A 16,431-nucleotide genomic window follows, 5' to 3' on the forward strand; every position below is an offset into this window, starting at 1 on the left:
CAATCTGGTGCTTTCTCAGAAAATTGGGAATAAATCTGCCTCCAGATCCAGCTACACCACTCCTGGGCATATACCCAAAAGATGCTCCACCATACAACAAAGACACTTGTTCAACTATGTTCATAGCATCTTTATTTGTAATAGCCAGAATCTGGAAACAACCCAGATGTCCCTCATCCAAAGAATGGATACAGCAAATGTGGTACATTTACACAATGGAATACTACTCAGCTATTGAAAACAAGGATAGCATGAAATTTTCAGGCAAATAGATGGAACTAGACAAGATCATCCTAAGTGAAATAACCCAGAACCAGAAAGACACTCATGGTGTAAAACCTCTTCTTTTTAAAAATTAAATTGCTAGGTGAAAATATACAGGATGATTTAGTAATACTGACAAATATACAGAACATATTCCATTTACATCTCGGCTCCTGTTTCCAGAGCACTTGTTCTGCCTTTTCCTCTTCTAGCTTTCCCTGCTGTCCTCAAGCATTTGATTCATGACTGTTGTATGTCTGACTCTGAAGTAAGCCCCCTAGTGCAGAGATGGATGGAGATGATACAAATAAGTAAGTTTGCCATCAAGTCAGGGCAGACGAGCATGGAAACAAGTGACTCCAAGGGGTGGACCAGGGGCTGTAGCAGAAATGACTGCGCTCGCACTACGGTGCTAGCATGGTAGAGCAGCAAAGAGGCTGAAGAAGGAGAGCTGGTAGTCAGTATGGAATCAAGAGCTTCGTCAAAGGGAGCAACAATTATAACAGTATTAACGTGACAATGGGTTTACTTGCCAAATAGTTTCCAATTAAAGAACCATGAGCTTGTTTGCAAGGCTTTGAACAAAAAGTAGTGAACCAGATATTTAATGTTTATGTCTTAAAGGAAAGCACTATATGCTTTATGTGGTAGGCATATTTATAAAGTAATTTTGTCATCGGATAGAGTTGTAGAAATATTTTAGGGAAACTGAATACTAAAAGACTGTGCAAAGCAATGTGTCCTGGACCGAATGAAGCATGGGCTGGGGTCACGTAAGACCAGCAGTGAAGAGACTCCATTGCAGACACAGATGAAAAGGAAGCCTTGGCTATGAAAGGGCACAACTTCTGGCCAGTCTTTCTGGACCCACTAATTGCTGAGATGTATTCTGTGGTACTTACCCTCAGAAACAGGATTTTTCCATAGCATCCTGGAAATCTAGATCAGGCCCCTTCTCAGGAATCCTGTCTCACACATATAAAATGAACACATATGCATGGACTGAGAGTATGTTAGGTTATGAAAACTGTGCTGCAATGGGGGTGTGGTCATGGGGCATTACACAAGGTCAACGTGGCACACTTTCCAAGTATACTTTGGCTTACTACCCAGTAGAGCGGAGCCCTGCCACTTACAAGCCTCGAGCAAATTTATTGGCACCACTGATGCCCCCCACCCCCGATATTTCATCGGTAAAATGGAATGGTGTTATGAAATTTCACTCAGGATAAAATAAGATACGTTTTTAAAAGGTTTTTTTTAGCATAAATACATAATTATAAGAAAAACAGAAAATAACCCCAAAGCACAAGTTTAATATAAATGTAGTTTAATATAAATGTACACTTACTATAAATGTAGCTTAATCAATCCAGACACTGTAGGGAGCTACATGATCTACCCCAAATAGCTTAAGTAGTATTGTAAGAGTTGTTTTACAGTTTTCAGTCCTTTGGGACAGGGCTGCTCTCTGGATCAAGACCCACCATTTGCCAAACTGTCAATGGATCAGTGCCCTGGGAGATGAACATGGCGACAGCTCAGCTTTCATTTGTTTATGGTGGCTCGGGTTGAGCTAGGACCCTCATCTCCCAAATATAACATCACTGAGAGGATGGTTGAAACTTTTCAGTAATTATTGAAACAAGAAAATATTTTGTTTTAGTTAGATAAACTCATTTATTCAAGCTAAGTTTTGAAAACCTGGAAATTTCGCACTGATACTTTTAATTAATGCAAAAGCAAATAGGGTAGCCAAACCCCATGCCATGATACCCCTACCAAAGTAAATGAATAAATGAATAAATAAGTAAAAATAAAAAAATAGGAGTACAGTTCTTAAATTTTATTGCCAGGGATAATCAACTCTACAGACTTTTAAAAAAAATCTTAAATTTAGAATATTCATGAATCTGCGTGTTCTGAAGTTTTATAAATTAGGAACTATCATAATCAGTCAAAATGATATGCTAAAAAGCAAGCTGCCTAGACCAAGATCTTCATGATATTCCAGGCATCCACTACAGGCTTTACAGGCATTAGCCTCAAGTAACCTCACAACTCAAAGACAGGTCCTGAGTTTACCAGGAAAAAAAAGGGGGGCTTTGAAAAGATTTGCCGCTTACCTAGATCTTTCACCTATTCAGACTGATAAATGAGAAAGCAGGGATGTGGACCCATTTTCCTTTGGAGTTTCTCAAGTTATATTGTCCGAGTGGTTTGAATAGGTCATAAAGGATGATCATTTTATGTACTAGCTTTCAAGTGCCTACAGCCTGTTTCCCGTAACCCAACAAGATAGGTCTAAGGTACATGTCCTGTTAGCAAGATGCCCAAAACACCGCCTATTGCTGTAGTGGTCACTTCACAGTGCCCGGAGATCCCTGGGCCTCACACACGTTGGCGGAAGGTTGACCTGAAACGGTAGCAGTGCATTCCCGGGCCTTGTGGCAATAACTATGCTCCCAGGCCTCAGGAACATGTGTTGGGCGGGTAAGCAGAACAGTGAGCCTTGCTGCAAGCAGACATATTGAGTCCTTTCATGTTTTCCTCTTCGTGCACATGAAGGAGAAGCACTTGAAGAAGGAAAATATTCATCTCTAACCCAAGGAGCTTTTAAAATAACACCTTAAGTTTCTTCCTTTCAGACTCTAATCCTTTTACCTGGTGTTACAATTTTTTGTTGCTAGTCAATTTTATGTGTGCACTCCTTAAATTTGCTTTAAGGGGTGTGTGTAGAGCTGGGGTGGGGTTGGGAGAACCAGCCAGGGCCTTTGGTGCATTCTTGTTATTCAGAGCTCCAAATTTTGGGTCCATGTGAACCAGGCCTACGTGTACCAAGGACTGTGTTTGGGTTTCTTGTATTGGACTGCAGATATACTCAACTAGGCTTGCTCGCCACAGCAGTATCTGTCTGTCTGTTTGCTTACCTCTGCTGGGTGTACACTTAAATCCCACAGTAACTTTTAGAAACCTAAAGAATTTTTGTTTTCTTTGGATGTTTGAGAAATGTTCGTGGACATTTCTAGCCTTCGTGTACACTCTCTGTCACGTTTTCATTAGTGATAATAACGTGAATACAAAGAAACAAAGCCATGACGTTTACCTGTAGAAGCACAGTAACACCCCGGACTGTGCTCTTCTTGTTCTTAGCTAGAGAGGAGTTGGAAGTTTGATGAAGTGACGATTATGCCTTTGTCCTCTCACGTGTGTGTCCATCTGGAAAATTTGAAGTATACTAGAATATTCACAATACCACTGATAAATCTGTATCCTAAAAATAAAGCTCAAGAAACCATTCTAAGGTGTATATATCTGAAAGTTGTATGCATTCATGCATATAAAACATATGTGGTTTATGCATAACATATACATGGTGCCTATGTATTATCAATAAGAATCATGACAGAGGTACCATTATCTCTGTTCCCGGATGAGGAAGCTGAGACACGGAGGGCTGGATATACACATTCAGATAGTGAGTTCGGGGCTGCGCTGTGCTTTCCCGTGGACACTGCTGCCTCTCTGGCTGGCTGTTTTCTGAATAGCCATCTGGAGGACCAGATTTTTGCAGTGCCTCATGTTCACCATTAAGAACCGTAGGTAGGAATTTGGCTGAGATTGGATCAGAACTCAGGTCAATAATAGCATATTATTGAGCATATTTATGAGGTCAATAGTGTTTTAACGTGGGTTCCACCAGTTATAAATTGTATGCTTTTGAGCACCAGAGCTGAATTTTTTTTTCTTGTATAAAACATATATGATGACAGCCCACTCTTCACAGACATGTCATGAAGACAGATGACATAGTGGGTCTAGAGACATCTGGAAACATTTGAAATGTTACATAAATATTCAAATATGATTACTTATGTGGTCACAGTTAGTTTGGGGCTACTAAGCTGAGATTCTATTAGTCTATACCTTCTGTTCTTCTCATTCATTTGTGCTATCTTAGTGTGTCTTACAAACACATTCATTCATTGATTCATTCACAAACACATCATTTGATCATTCTCCTTCTGGATGAATGAGACCTGTTGCATTCTGCCTTGGAATAGGATTCTCGCCATTGCTACCCTCATAAACAGTGTGTTCCTCCACTGAGGAATCCCTTTTATTCAAACTTGAAAATGCTTCAATTTTCCAACCCCAAGAAATTAGAATTTACATTGCAAAGAAAAACTTTCTAGGCATGCTAGCCAGGAATCGTCATGGATACTCAGAGGGTAGCCGTCTCAACCTGAATTGGAGCAAGACTTCAGTTTACAGATAGGAAAATGGAAGGGCCATTGTGAGAGAATTAAATGACATCACACATCCAGTTAGGGCCATATTCCCACCCCAGACTGTACTGAGACTGTACTGAGACTCTGAGAGCATCTGGCTTTGTTCATTCTTGTGCTTACAGAACTGACAGGTCTTTTGAAATAGACACATTGCCTCCCTAAGTGTTTGCCCTTTGCTACTTACAGGAGGAGACTGCACAAGCTGGGCGTGTCAAAGGTGACCCAGGTGGATTTTCTGCCTAGGGAAGTGGTGTCCTACTCCAAGGAGACACAGACTCCCCTCGCCACTCACCAGTCTGAAGGTAAACGGCGGCTTTTGTTTTCTTTACATGCTTTGTCTGCAGAAACTGCCAGGGAATAAGACTCTTTCTGCTGACCTCATATCCCCGAGGTCTTCATGGGATATAAGCAGAGTGACATCTTGAAAGCCAAAGATGTCTTTGGCTCCAATCTAGAAGGTTCTGTTGAGGGAATTCTTTCCTATCCCTCCTGGATACCCACTAATTTTTAAGTATAACCTTTGTGTTAGTTTCTGTGCTTACGGGCGGAGGATGGAAACCATCAAAGTAATGAATAGATATGCTCATGGTACACACACACAAACATATGAATAAAAATAAAAAACTTAAAAAATAAATTCACTCACCTGGGACACAGATGTTTCCAATCATTTACACCAATGGCTAATTTTCTCCCTTTAATGGCTTGGTTGAACAGGCATGAAGGAGGCCTTACCTGGCTAGATAGCCTAAAGTGTTGGACCTAATCCTTTAAGTAAGACCTTTGCTGGGCCCTGATTTTCTGAGCGGTTCACATAAAAAAAAAATTAATAAATAAACCACAGGTTAACAATACTCTCCATGCACTTTCTATGTAGATGTGTGGGAATGGAACTGTATATTATCTTTTACGCATACCAGAAAATATCAAGTGGAAATTTTGTATGTAAATCTCAGAGAATTATTAAAAGTCAATGTGATGGTTAGTCATGACTTTCAATTTGCTGGGATTACTGTAAACCCCTGGGTATGACTGAGGGGTTGTCTAGATTTGCTTAGTTGAGGTAGGAAGACCTACTGTATATGCCAATGGTACTGTTACGTGGATTGAGGTCTTGAGCTGAATGAAAAGGAGAAAGGGACCCAAGCAACAGCATTCTCAGGCCTTTGCTTGCACCAGCTGCCTCCAGCCTCAGCTCCCATAACCCCTCTGCCACGGTGGACAGTGTTCTCCAACTGCAATCCAAAATAAACCCTTCCTCATGTGGCTTCTTGTCAGGCATTTTTTTTATCACAGTAACAGGACAAGGAACTAACGCAGACAACAGTAGGAAAAGGTAAAGCTGATAAATCGGAATGTGCTGGTAGGGTGGGCGAGGCAGACAAGGAGCTGGGGGAGAGATGTTGAGATGTCTCTCAACATCGTGAGAGACAAGCGGACAAGCAAGCACATCACACTGGAGTCAAATTGTATGGAAGTCGGAGAGATGCGCGTTCAGAAAACGGGGCGAGTTGGGTGACGTTGCTACAAAGTGACTCTGCTAGCACAGCAAAGCAAATGGCCTCTTTACGTCGTGCGTTTCCGACGTGATACAGAGGATGCTGGGATTTTGAGTTCATTCTTCCTGTGCAGTAAAATAATGAGCAAAATCCTAGATGATTAAATGTGTTCGCCTTTCAGACTTGGTCTGTAACAGACATAAACCCGTGCAGCTTGGGTCTGTGCTAGCCCCAGGGATTTTCAATTTGGATTTTCCACACAACGTCAAAGACAAAATGAAATCTTGTGCCGCAGAGCTCAGGCCTGAAGACCTTGTGGAGAGCATTCCTCAGTGATACTGCTGTGAGCACAGGTCTTTGATAGTGGAGCCCATTGGGCCCTGTGATAAAACAATCACATTTTAGACGCAAACACGTAGCACCCTCTGGTGGTGAAACTTTAAACAAACTAACCACCAAATTAAGACCTGAGTATTGGCAGAAAACAGCCTGCTAGAAAAGCCTTCGGGACTCCTGTCCTTGGGCCTTCAGACGGAGCAGGAAGATCATTAAAAACCAACCTCACTACCTAGCCAAAACATTTGTTTGAGTTAATTTGCTGCCAGAGGCATTTGCAGAACTGTAGCTAGAGATATGTTTATTTAGCCTCAGATGTGACCCATAACAAAAAGTGATACAATTGAAATAGGAGTGAATTATTTTTAAGAACGTGTATACTTAAGATATTGGAAACGGTACAGAAATATTTACAAGGGGAGATAAATTAAGGATGAAAAGGCATCAACTCTAAACTTCTAAACTGGAACACATCAAAAGGAAAAGCCTGTAGAGTTCATTTTATTACTGCAAAGAGAGGTTGGGAGCCCTCATTATGTTGTGCTCCAAGCAGCAGGAAAGGAGGAATTTATTTCTTCGCAATTGGCAGAAGTTCTTTCTGTTTTCTTAACAAGACCCATAGAGCTTTCTTGTGGTAATGGTTCAAATTCCACAATACAGAGTTGAACCCAAAGCCTGCTACTGGAGCCTACAGGAGCTCGTGGTATTAAAGTGACGTTCAGTGAGAAGAAAGAAGAAAGCCTTCTTTATTGTCATCCAACCACAGACGTTGGACCCTTGACCTTCGGCTGCCTGGCTGTTGAGGGGACCCAGGGCTCGCCTTTCACCTGCTGGGTGAGGTGACAGGAAGGAGGAGCATAAGGTCCTTCCAAATGGAGACTCTGGTTGTTGCCCAATGTAGTATTGGAGTCAGTGAGATGCTGTCATGACAAGGTCAGCCTTGCAGGGTCAGGGACCAAGTAACCACTGAACTTTGCAGCACTGTGAGTCTCTCAGACGGATAGCATTCACAATTCTTGTGTGTATAAATCCCACAGCAGGGCTTTAGTAACTGTAATATATAAAGGCTGATTTTTCAAACTTCACTGTTTGAAGGCAGAAAGTTAATGAAGCTAAAACTAGCAACTTCAGAGCACTGGTATGCGCTGCCCCACCTGAAGTTCTCATGTGCTCACCCTCCCACACAGACACATTGTACTTAGAGAAACAGAGGGGAAGTAGTTTGGGCTTGCTGGAGCCGAAGCCTCCTTCCTCCACCACGGACTCTAATGGGCATTCTCACAGTGCGTTAGCTTTCCACATAATGATCTGCTGTGAGAAATGCTGCAAAACAACTTAAAGTTGCAAGATTTAGGAATCAAATCTCCATCAGTACAATTCTATCAAGTAGCTGAAGCCTTCCTCATCTGGTTAGGTCATTAGTCACCGGGAAAGGAGAATGGAGGACCCTGATCAGGGGCAGGCTATCTCTATCCTCACACATTTTAAACATATGCTTTTTATTTCCAAGTAAGGAAAGAATATGAATATATATACATACATATATACATAGATATATATAATTTCCCTGCCAAATTGCCTCTGCTTTGCATGTTATTATTTCCCTGCCTGTCCATGAGGTCGGAAATCAATCCCGTGTGGGTTTATTACAAAAGGCACCATGCAGCTGGCTGACGGTGATTCTTCCAGAGTGCTCTGGAGGCCCCAGGTTCTGCATGGCCCCTGGGGTAGTGGGGTAGTGATGTCAGCCAAACTGGACAAAGAAAGATGCTTCTGCATCCTGTTGGTAGTTTGGAAGGTTCTCTGTACTTCCTCTTCATGGTATCTGATACGTGGGAACTTGGGCCGGATTTTGGCCACCTCCTATCATTACTTCCCTCCTGTCTCTGATTTCTTAATGAAGACTCCCAGACTCTTCCTGGCATCCCTGAGGGCTTGTGCTCCTATGCGCGTGCTCATATTGTACTCTCCCTTTGGGACGCCATCTTTTCCATGTGCCTTGGGCCAGGAGTGTACCCCAGGGTCAGTCCCTTGGTGATTCCTTACTCTTACCCTGGTCAAAGTCTCATTCCTCCTTACTATGCTGTATTGGTTCTCCACACGCTTCTCCTAGGCTGTGATCTCCCTATGAGCAGGGTGGGTGTGCTTTACTCACTTTGTACCTCACACAATGCCCGCTTCAAAGAACACATTCACTAGACAGGAAGGCAAGCGAGATGCACAAGATGATACTGGAGGCTGAAGAAGCAGGAAATGGGAATCCCTGTGTCTTCTGGAGTTAGGAGGGCCGTACATGTAAAATTTGTAAGGTATTGACAGAGATGCTATAGAAATAAGATCTATCTTTTTAAGGGAGTTTAATGTTTCTCTTTCAACCATGCTTCCATTTCTGTCCTCACATCGACATAGGCATTAGCTGCTCACAGGTGTGATGGCAAAATTGAAGAAGAAAATTCCAACAGCAGCCTGGGTTGGTCCAGGATAGAGCAAAGCAGCCTGCTAACTTCAATATGGAGAGATGTCTTTAGAGGGCTTGAGAAGAGGGTCTGCAGGGAGGTGCCTAAGGAAGAGAGCAGTTTCACCTTTGTATGCCCCAAAACTATTTTCTTGGTAGGGAAAAAAAAAAAAAACTCCCTTGACTTCCCATGCTCTCCAGGCTACACTCACCACAGAAGCTACAAACAAACCAAATGGTTGTTGTCTGGAAAGTCAAATACTCTGGTCTGATACTGTCCAGTGAAATCAGAAGGTGCCTCTGATATTTTTAATAGTATATTTTGGTTAATTATGTCACTTTAAGATACTCAAATCTCAAAATGTAGTCAGTGTGAAATTATCAATGAGACATCACTCTTGTTCTTTGTTCATAAAACAAGTCTTCAAATGGTGGTTTGTACTGTACGCTGGCAGCATATCCCAATTCAGAATCATTTTCGTTAGGAATACTTACTGGATTTCATTAACTTACAATCAGAAAAGAGATCCATGTGCCACTGTTTTCCAAACATGTTCAGACTTTTCCAAGTAACAGAATCTAATGCCCATTTTTAAAATCTAAGCCTAAGTTAATTACAGTGAGATAAAAGTACATTGCCTCCATCGCACACTAATCCTCCCAGGCGAGGTTGTAGGGTTAGTGGCTCTTGTGTTGGACAGCCCAGGTCTCAGTTCAGAAACTGAGACCCAAAATACTCATGTGTGCTTCCCTCCACCATCACTGCAGAGAAGGACCACAGCGAGAGGCTTCCCCAATACAGGGATGCTTCTGGAAGGTTGTGTGATGGATTTCCTTTCTTTTGCGAGATCAGCCATATCAGGCAGGGTTAGATGGTTGAACCAAAGCAAGGTTGTACCCAGAAGAGTAACTCAAATAGGTTCCCAAATAAGCCTCATCCTCATATCAGAGAGGCATCCATGGGAAGCTTCTGGGTGTCCTTTTTTTCATTCTGAGTTGATTCATTTGGACATACATCTCCTTCACCCTGTCAAATGGAGCACCTGAACTCATGTAGGACATTGTTGGTTATCTTGGCCTCTGTGGCTTCTTCTTCCTTCTCTGAATCCATGAGTGATAGTAGTTAGGATGGAGAGTTACCAACAGATTAGTTATATCACCTCTTTCTTCTGATCTCAAAAGTATACTCAGATTTTAAAATATTGCTCAATGAGGTCATTTTCCAGAGAATACAAAGGGAAATAATTCCTTTGGAATCTGACATTTGAAATCAAGCAGTTCTTATACCCATTTCCCAAATGAAAGGCAGTCTTTAAACACCTCACAATTACTTGGGAGAAAAAAAAAACTGTAGTAATCAAGCATCTAAAAAGCCTTTAGTCAAGCATCTTGACTGGCTCCCCAAACCACTGGACTCTGTCTTTGAACTTATTACTTTAAAGCACAGCCAAGTGTTTATTGATAACTCATGATGGCGTCTGGGTGAAAATTAAACATCACTACTAAGATAACATATATGAATTTTATTTTTACCCCTGATCCTTAGAAAATGGCTACTATTGAGGGTTGTTGATGCATTTTATTTTACATTCCTCATGGTTCCATGTTGATACATGTTACCAATATTGATGTTCTTTAAGTACAGACAAACTGTAGAGTCCCATGTTAACAAATGGCAAGGACTGACAAATCCTCCTAAAGTGGCAAATAACTCTGTTTTCAAACATTTCCCCCGTTTTCTCTTTGCATGTGTCTTACCTGAGTAATGACAGTATCATGGCGCCCAGGTCTGTGAGCATGAAGCCCCGTGTTCAGGATAAGATGGTTGGGTGGTAGGGCCGGCTGACATAGGGCAACATAGATCAAAAGGAGAGCACAGACCTTTCGCTGTGGAGCAGGACTCAGTATACCTGGTGGGCAGAATATACCCAAGCTTACACCCTCCCATCTCTGTTTCATTTGTTGTTATGTCCTGATCGTTATTTTGGCTTTCTTGTAACCCGGTGGCACTGACGGCTTAGCAGCTTTTAATCACAAACCCACAGAATTTAAACCTCTATTTGTTTGGAGAAAACATTTTTATAGATATTTATATAAGCCGGAGGAAGTCCCTGGACCCATGCCTTGAGCCAAAATGGCGGGTTGAGCTTGTCCCCTGCTCCTTGAGCTATCCAGCTCCACTAGAAGAAATAGATCCTTTAAAACAGTGCCTTTAAAACCTTCACCCCACCCACACTGCTCTACAGCCATGACATGATCCCTGTGAATCTTTCTCACCAGTGGCTACTTCATTAAAGGTCTGCACAGAGGAGCAGTTATTCAGGCACTTGTTACTACTGATGGCCAAGTCACCCTTGTGAACTCTGAGGTTTTCGTCTTTGAAACAAGCAAGGGCACATCACTCACGCCAGTTCCCCAGATAGCGCTATTCAGATACCAGCCTTCAAAGTCCTGTCTGGGTTTATGGTTGCCAGAATAGAAATGAAGTCTGTTTCAGTTGAACAGAAAATAATCTTTGGCAGAAGATATGAGATGCTTTACAGAACTGATATAAATGCTGGAGGATTTTGGTTGGAAATAGATGGGGAACGAAGCAGCAGCTGCCAGTGGACCGGATGTTCTTAAAATTCAAATACTGAAGCCCTAAGAGACCGGGGGCTTTAGGAAAAAAAAAATAATATCGGTCTAAAAGAAGTTAAAACGGTGGGACCCTGTCTCTAATCTGATAAGTGACCTTATGAAAAGAAAAGGCACAGGGCATCTCTTCCTTTCCTTGGGCAGCACCCCAAGAGAAGGCCATTTGAGGGCACGGTGAGGGAGCGGGAAAAGAGTCACACCCAGCATCTAAGTTGACCAGTGACTTGAGCTTGGTCTTCCCAGACTCCGCGAACAGGCAGGAGCTGTTTTAGCCATCCGGCCCATGATGCTTTGCCATGACAGTCTGGGCAGAAAGAATGACCTCAGCTGAAAGAGCCAGGACACCTAGTGAACCTGCCTGGTTAGAAGCTCTGACTTTCCTCACACAATACCGTCACCTCTGTGCTCGGAATTTAAACTCTGTAGTCACCGCGGCCTTGCGAGCCTCTTGCTTCCCCTGTTCTTCTCCGCTGCCGCCTTGAGATGTCAAGAGCCATCTGGAAGCCCATAAGGCAGGCCTGAGTTACAAGTCCCGTGTTAGCAGGGAGGGTCAAATAAATGCAGGGAAGGACCCCACACAGTGTCCGCCCCACATTCAGCTTCCACAAGGTCTGGGCAGGCTGCGAGTCCACTTTGATCTACTGCAAAGCTCCTCTCCAAAACAGGGCATTTGGGCGCTGGATAGCTAAAAATACATACTGAAAAAAAAAACTCTGTGGTGTAAGAAAAAAAAAAAAAAAAGGTGACCAGCAAAATAATATTTATTATGTGTGCAGTACTCTCATATACATTACGGGACAAGAGTGTCGGTGTAGATTTTACTCACCTTATAAATCAAGAGTGTGGACAGAAGTCGGGTCCTTTGTTTTGTGTGCAGCTGTCTCTAGTACTACTGGTTATGGAAGGAAATGTATTAAATAAACAACCATAGTCCATTCTTTACTCTTAGGCAGTTTCTGTTAGGACACTCCATTCATCTTGGACAGGGATCTTCAGCCTCCGCTAAGGGTCCACTCCTTTCCACTCTCCTCCCTGATCTCACAGCCTAGTGTAGGGGGAGAGATGTGCGGTGAAAAGGCGATCTTTTTTGGTATGGCTTGTCAGTGGTTCTAAGCAGTGTTCTTCGTACATCTCTTGATGACTTGGCCCCTTCCTGGCTTTCACTCTTTCCGGACCTTGATCTGATGCCCTGTCTTCTACACAGCCCCAAACCTAGAAGGCTACCTGCTAGGGCAGTGGTCCTCAACCTTCCTAATGCTATCACCTTTTAAACAGTTCCTCATGTTTTGGTGACCCACAACCGTAAAATTATTTCATTGCTACTTCATAACTGTATTTTTGCTACTGTTATGAATTATAGTATAAATATCTGATATGCAGGATATCTGATATATGACCCCCCCAAAGGGGTCACGACCCACAGGTTGAGAATTGCTATACTCATTCTTCTGTTTAAAATTGTAATCTCCTCTCTGGCATTGAGTGCCCTAAAAGGCTCAAAATGAGGATCTCTACATTCAGGCAAATGGAGAAACAGATACAGATACAGATAATTTTCAAACATACCCTCACTCCTCACCAAAATGAAAAAAAAAAGAATGATTATATATGTGTATATTACATATAATTAAACACTAATGTACTTATACCTATTAGTTAAACAGATAGCTGTATATATGAGAAGATAAGATGGCAATAGGGACTATTATAGAAGGCTATAGGTGATCTTGTTTCCAGAAAGCAGTTCACATGCTACTTGACTCAAGAGGCTCTGCAGTGGCCCACTTCTAGCATGGCAACCTGTTGTGCCCTGGCCATCTAACACACTAGACAGAAAAATCTCTGGCAATGGTAGAAACAACATTTAGCAAATAAAATAATTCAAGAAAAATTATCAAGACTTGATAAGAATGGTAAGAATCTGTGGTCTCGCTCACAGCCGTTCCTTTCCCCTCCGCTCCCAGTTCAGATCTTGGGGAACTTCTGTTCACACAGACAGAGCAAAGAATCCTGCAGGGCTCTGAGTCCTTCAAGGAGAACTAGTTGAAGCTAAGAGAGAGAGGGTAGAACATATTTTGTCAAACCCTCCTAACCAGAAACAGAGTGGTTCACAGAACTGCTACATTACCAAACCCAGATTCCTGACAAGCTCTTGAAGAAACTAGAAAGGCTGACATGGGAGAAGCAGGCAACAGAACTGTTTGTGATAACAACTAGGTGGATTTAGCAAAAGGGTGTGTGTGTGTGTGTGTGTGTGTGTGTGTGTTTTCACACAACTAAAGGAAATAATTCTTCTATATCTCACAGAGGGCTAATACCTAGAATATATAAAGAACTCAAGTTAAAAAGCAACAAATCAAGTAATCCAGTTCAAAAAATGGGGTATAGAGCTAACCAGAGAATGCTCAATAGAATATCGAATGGCAGGGAAACACTTAAAGAAATGCTCAATGTCCTTAGTCATCAGGGAAATGCAAATCAAAACCACCCTGAGATTTCACCTTACACCCATCAGAATGGCTAAGATCAAAAACTCAAGTGACAACACATGCTGGAGAGGCTGTGGAGAAAGAGTAACCCTCCTCCATTGCTGGTGGGGATGTAAACTTGTACAACCACTCTGGAAAGCAATCTGGCACTTTCTCAGACAACTAGAAATAGCACTTCCTCAAGATCCAGCCATACCACTCCTAGGCATATATCCAAAACATGCTCAAGTACACAACAAGGACATTTGCTCTACTATGTTTGTAGCAGCTTTATTTGTAATAGCCAGAAGCTGGAAACAGCCTAGATGCCCTTCAACTGAAGAATGGATGCAGAAATTGTGGTATATCTACACAATGGAGTATTACTCAGCAATGAAATATAAGGAAATCATGAAATTTGCAGGTAAATGGTGGGACCTGGAAAGGATCATCCTGAGTGAGCTGTCCCAGAAGCAGAAAGACACACACGGTATATACTCACTCATATAAACATGTAATATAGGATAAACCTACTAAAATCTGTACATCTAAAGAAACTAATCAAGAGAGAGGACCCTGACTAAAATACTCAGTCCCCATTTAGAAAGGCAAAGAGGAAGGACATCAGAAGAAGAAGAAAACAGGAAACAAGCTAGGTACCTGCCACAGAGGGCCTCTGAAAGGCTCTGCCCTGCAGACTATCAAAGCAGACACCGAAACTTATGGCCAACTGTTGGGCAGTGTGCATGGAATCTTATGTAAGAAGTAGGAAATAGTAAGATCTGGAGAGGACAGGAACTCCACAAGGAGAGCAACAGAACCAGAAAATTTGAACACAAGGGTCTTCCCAGAGACTCATACTCCAACCAAGTATCAGGCATGGAGATAACCTAGAACCCCTGCACAGATGTAGCCCACAGCAGTTTAGTGTCCAAGTGGGTTACATAGTAATGGGAACAGGGACTGCCTCTGACATAATCTGATTGGCCTGCTCTTTGATCACCTTGCCCTGGGGGGGCGGGGGGAGCAGCCTTACCAGACCACAAAAAATGACAATGCAGCCACTCCTGATGAGATCTGATAGACTAAGATCAGAAGGAAGGAGAGGAAGACCTCCCCTATCAGTGGACTTGGGGAGGGGCATGCGTGAAGAAAAGGGAAAGAGGGTGGGATCGGGAGGGAGGGAAGGAGGGAGGGGCTTATGGAGGGATACAAAGTGAATAAAGTGTAATTAATTTAAAAAAATAAAAGAAGGAAATCATGAAATCTGCAGGCAAATGGTGGGAACTAGAAAAGATTCTCCTGAGTGAGGTATCCCAGAAGCAGAAAGACACACATGGCATATTCCTACTTATAAGTGGATATTAAACCTATAGTATAGAATAAACATACTAAAATCCACACTCAGAAAGGCAAACGGGAGGGACATCAGAAGAGGGAGAAAACAGGGAACAGGACAGGAGCCCACCACAGAGGGCCTCTGCAAGACTCTACTCAGCAGGATAGCAAAGCAGAGGCTGAGACTCATAGCCAAACTTTGGGCAGAGTGCAGGGAATCTTATGGAAAAAGGGGGAAATAGAAAGACCTGGAGGGGACAGGAGCTTCACAAGGAGAGCAACAGAACCAAAAAATCTGGGCACAGGGGTCTTTTCTGAGATTAATACTCCAACCAAGGACCATGCAAGGAGATAACCTAGAGAACCCTTGCTCAGATGTAGGCCATGGCAACTCAGTCTCCAAGTAAATTTCCTAGTAAAGGGAACAGGGACTGTCCCTGACATGAACTCATGGACTGGCTTTTTGATCATCTCTCTCTGAGGGGGAAACAGCCTTACCAGGCCACAGAGGAAGACAATGCGGCCAGTCTTGATGAGACCTGATAGGCTAGGGTCAGATGGAAGGGGAGAAGGACCGCCCCATCAGCGGACTGGGGGAGGGGCATGGGAGGAGAATTGGGAGGGAGGGTGAGATTGGGAGGGGACAAGGGAGGGGGCTACAGCTGGGATACAAAGTGAATAAGTTGTAATTAATAAAAAAAAAAAGAAAAAAGGAAATAATTCTTAAGTAAGTAGATATGATTGCTATATGTAATCAAACAGATAATAGTGAATGGCTGCACGTGTTCTCAGAATTCTAGAGGGCTAGGTAAGAGAAACAGGAGTAGAAAATATTAACAGAAAAAGCAGACGGAGAGCTGAAGAGATAGTAAGGTATGCAGAATGCATAAGAACACTAGAGGACAGTCTCCTGCCTGAGAACAAGTGGTCCCGGACAATGAGTTAAATTACAAGTGGTGGCACACACTTGTAATCCCAGCTCGGAGCTGACAGAGGGGCTCACTGGTCTACCAGACCAACCAACATGGCAAGTTCCAGGCCAGTGAACAAAGAGAAGGGGGACACAGATGAGGAAGGAGGAAGGAAGGAGGGAAGGAGGGAGGGAAGGAAAAAATGGAAGGAAAGGAGGGAAAGAGGGAAGT

The 16,431-nt window shown here is 42.8% G+C and overlaps 1 protein-coding gene across 7 annotated transcripts in view; it reads left to right on the plus strand.

Annotated features, from left to right (window-relative positions):
- Nucleotides 1–16,431, plus strand: part of Dync1i1 (dynein cytoplasmic 1 intermediate chain 1) — a 285,397-nt gene that overhangs the window by 66,752 nt on the left and 202,214 nt on the right. For all 7 annotated transcript variants that reach the window (XM_060374069.1, XM_060374068.1, XM_060374071.1 and 4 more), the window contains one exon: nt 4,743–4,858. In XM_060374069.1, coding sequence (XP_060230052.1) covers nt 4,743–4,858 — 116 coding nt within the window. The remainder of the gene's footprint in view (nt 1–4,742; nt 4,859–16,431) is intronic.

The sequence above is a fragment of the Meriones unguiculatus genome, chromosome 21, assembly GCF_030254825.1.
Source record: "Meriones unguiculatus strain TT.TT164.6M chromosome 21, Bangor_MerUng_6.1, whole genome shotgun sequence".
Taxonomy (NCBI): Eukaryota; Metazoa; Chordata; class Mammalia; order Rodentia; family Muridae; genus Meriones; species Meriones unguiculatus.